Source organism: Trichosurus vulpecula, chromosome 3 (genome assembly GCF_011100635.1).
Source record: "Trichosurus vulpecula isolate mTriVul1 chromosome 3, mTriVul1.pri, whole genome shotgun sequence".
Taxonomy (NCBI): Eukaryota; Metazoa; Chordata; class Mammalia; order Diprotodontia; family Phalangeridae; genus Trichosurus; species Trichosurus vulpecula.
In genome coordinates, this window is record NC_050575.1 from 46,979,686 (window position 1) to 46,982,303 (window position 2,618).

Consider the following 2,618-nt stretch of genomic DNA (forward strand, 5'->3'; position numbering starts at 1 on the left):
GAAGAAAGTGATTAATAAAACAGATTCAATCTGTTGGTTATTGGAAATGGTAGATGGTTGAGGAGCTTTGAAAATCAGAAATGGGATTAACATTGGTTAGAAGTTTATTAGGAACACAGAAAAGCCTACTACATGTGCTCCACTTGAGGAAGTGATGTGGCGTGACTGACACTGAGTCAAAACCATCAGTTCTGGAAATCTCAGAGTCATCAACATTCTCCAGTGCTTTGGGACCAGCTCTATGAGAGTTTTCTTGCTGAAGTTCAGGAAAGAGGCTTCTCACTGGGAAGAAGGTGTTCTTCCTCTTTTTGAATAGAGCAAGACATGCAAATTGGGTCCCTCCCTATTGGCATGAAAAGCAGCCCTAAACCTGTACCTGTATCTCTGGGAGACAAGCTCAAGCTCTTTGTGCCCTTCTGTGCAGAGGACTAACCTAGGAACTCATCATGAAATTTAGACTGAACTGGATTTTCCTTCTGAGTATTTTCCAAGGTAGTTTTATGGAGAGAGAGGGACAATATGAAATGGTGACTTAATATGACTATTGATATTAATGCCATGTCTCTGTGTTGCAGGTGTCCAGTGTGATGTGCAGCTGGTGGAGTCTGGGGGAGATGTGAGACAGCCTGGAGGATCTCTGAGTCTCTCCTGCAAAGGTTCTGGATTTACCTTCAGCAACTACTACATGAGTTGGGTCCGCCAGGCTCCAGGGAAGGGACTGGAATGGGTTGCAGGAATTACTAGTAGTGGTAGTAAATACTATGCAGACTCTGTGAAAGGTCGATTCACCATCTCCAGAGATGATGGCAACAGCATGTTAAAACTACAGATGAATTCCCTTAACACTGGGGATACGGCTTTGTATTACTGTGCAAGAGACACAGTGAGAAAAAGGAATGTGAGACCAGACAGAAACTTCCCCTGCCAGGAGAGGATGTGCCAGTGAGTCCAGAAGGGGCCTGAGGTCATGATGCATGGAGTACAAGATGCCTAGATCCAGTAACAGGTGTAGAGTGAATCTGAACCATTTCTATTTATGGTCTTTGTTATTTTTTCTTCTGTCCCAAGAGAGGCAATGTTTCCGGCATCAAGCTATCATTTTCAATGGCTCGCTCTCACCGCCACCCCCACACCTTATTCAATCTCTCCTGTCAATTCTACTTTCATCACATATCTAGTATACTCTCCCTACCCTCCTCAGGTACTGCAACCACCCTCTTACCAGCTCAACCTGGACTATTATGCTAACCTGCTTGTTGTTCTCCCAGCCCTGGTACTCTCTTCATTCCACTCTATATTTAACTCAGCTATCAAAATTATCTTCCTAAAGTGTAGGCCTGCCTGACCATTTTCCCCAAATTCCAAAGACTTGTTATTAACTCCATGATAAAATATTCAATCTTATTTGGCTTTTAAATCCTTCCATGGTATGGTTCCTTCCTCTCTTATTCTACTTTATTCCCTTTCAAATACTCAGCAATCCAGCCACACTGACCTCCTTGCTGTGTCTTTCACAAGAAATTCTCTCTCTACCATATATATTTTCACTGGCTGGAATTGTTTTCTCCTTTATCCTTGCCTCCTGCCCCTTGACTTCCTTCAGATCTCACCTAGAATCTCGCCTCTTCTACTTTCCCAATCTTCTCTATTTCTTGTACTTTTGCACTGCATATATTTGTAATTATAATGTGTATATATATATATATATATATATATATATATATATGTACACATGTAATTATTATTTTTAAATAGTCTCTCCAAATGAGACTGACCTTCTTAAAACCAGGTACTATATTTTACCTTTCTTTATATTCCCATTACTTACCATAGGACTGTGCACCGTACAAAGTTAGTGCTTCATAAATAAATACTTTTCGCTGATTTGACCTTTTGTTCCTTTCTGAATGAGACTCTCCCATACCGCTGAGATGTGATTTCCATGTTATATATGTCATGAGTAAATACTCTGATACAATGTCACATTAAGCACAGAAATATCCATATGAAGTATAACAAACCATTGAGTAGTGTTTTATGTTAAATTTAACAAAAAGGTAAATTAAGGCACATTCTTTAAGCAGCTCAATATTCTTTTTTCAAGGCTGGTAACCTGAGAATAAGATGGGTCAATCATTGTTTTCATTCTCCAGCCAAAGACGGCAAGCAAAAGACAGCTTCCCTTTCATAGATTTCTGTGAGTAGAGAACAAGGAATGCAACTTAATAGGTGACATCAAGAGCTTGAATATAACAGGACTGATTACATAGCTGAGGTGTAGGGGAACAACATGGTTGTTTGGAAGTTGAGAATGAGGCCTGAGAACAGTCCTTTCTGTGACTCACAAGTGGTTATTAACTGACTCCACTTGCAAGTTTCAAGTTAATGACTTAGTCCTCTTTGGACAGCTAACCAGATATTCTTGAAGGATAGTTTGGTGGTGCAAAGATATTTTGCCCAACTCTCTTATGGCAAGCCATATTCCCTCAAGGTTAGCAGAATTTCTTGAGACAAGAATAGAGCAGTGGTTATCAAGTGGACTGGATTTCAAAAGTTAGGTCAGCTGAATTCTGAACTACCTTCAGAGACATAGAACCATGACTAGGTAGTCAGTTACA

At 40.2% G+C, this 2,618-nt stretch overlaps 1 gene segment (V, D, J or C); it reads left to right on the forward strand.

Annotated features, from left to right (window-relative positions):
- Positions 1 to 363: 363 nt before the first annotated feature.
- LOC118842025 lies at positions 364 to 946 on the forward strand. The segment is given in 2 exon segments: positions 364 to 492; positions 576 to 946. Coding segments are annotated over 2 exon segments (417 nt in total).
- Positions 947 to 2,618: the final 1,672 nt, after the last annotated feature.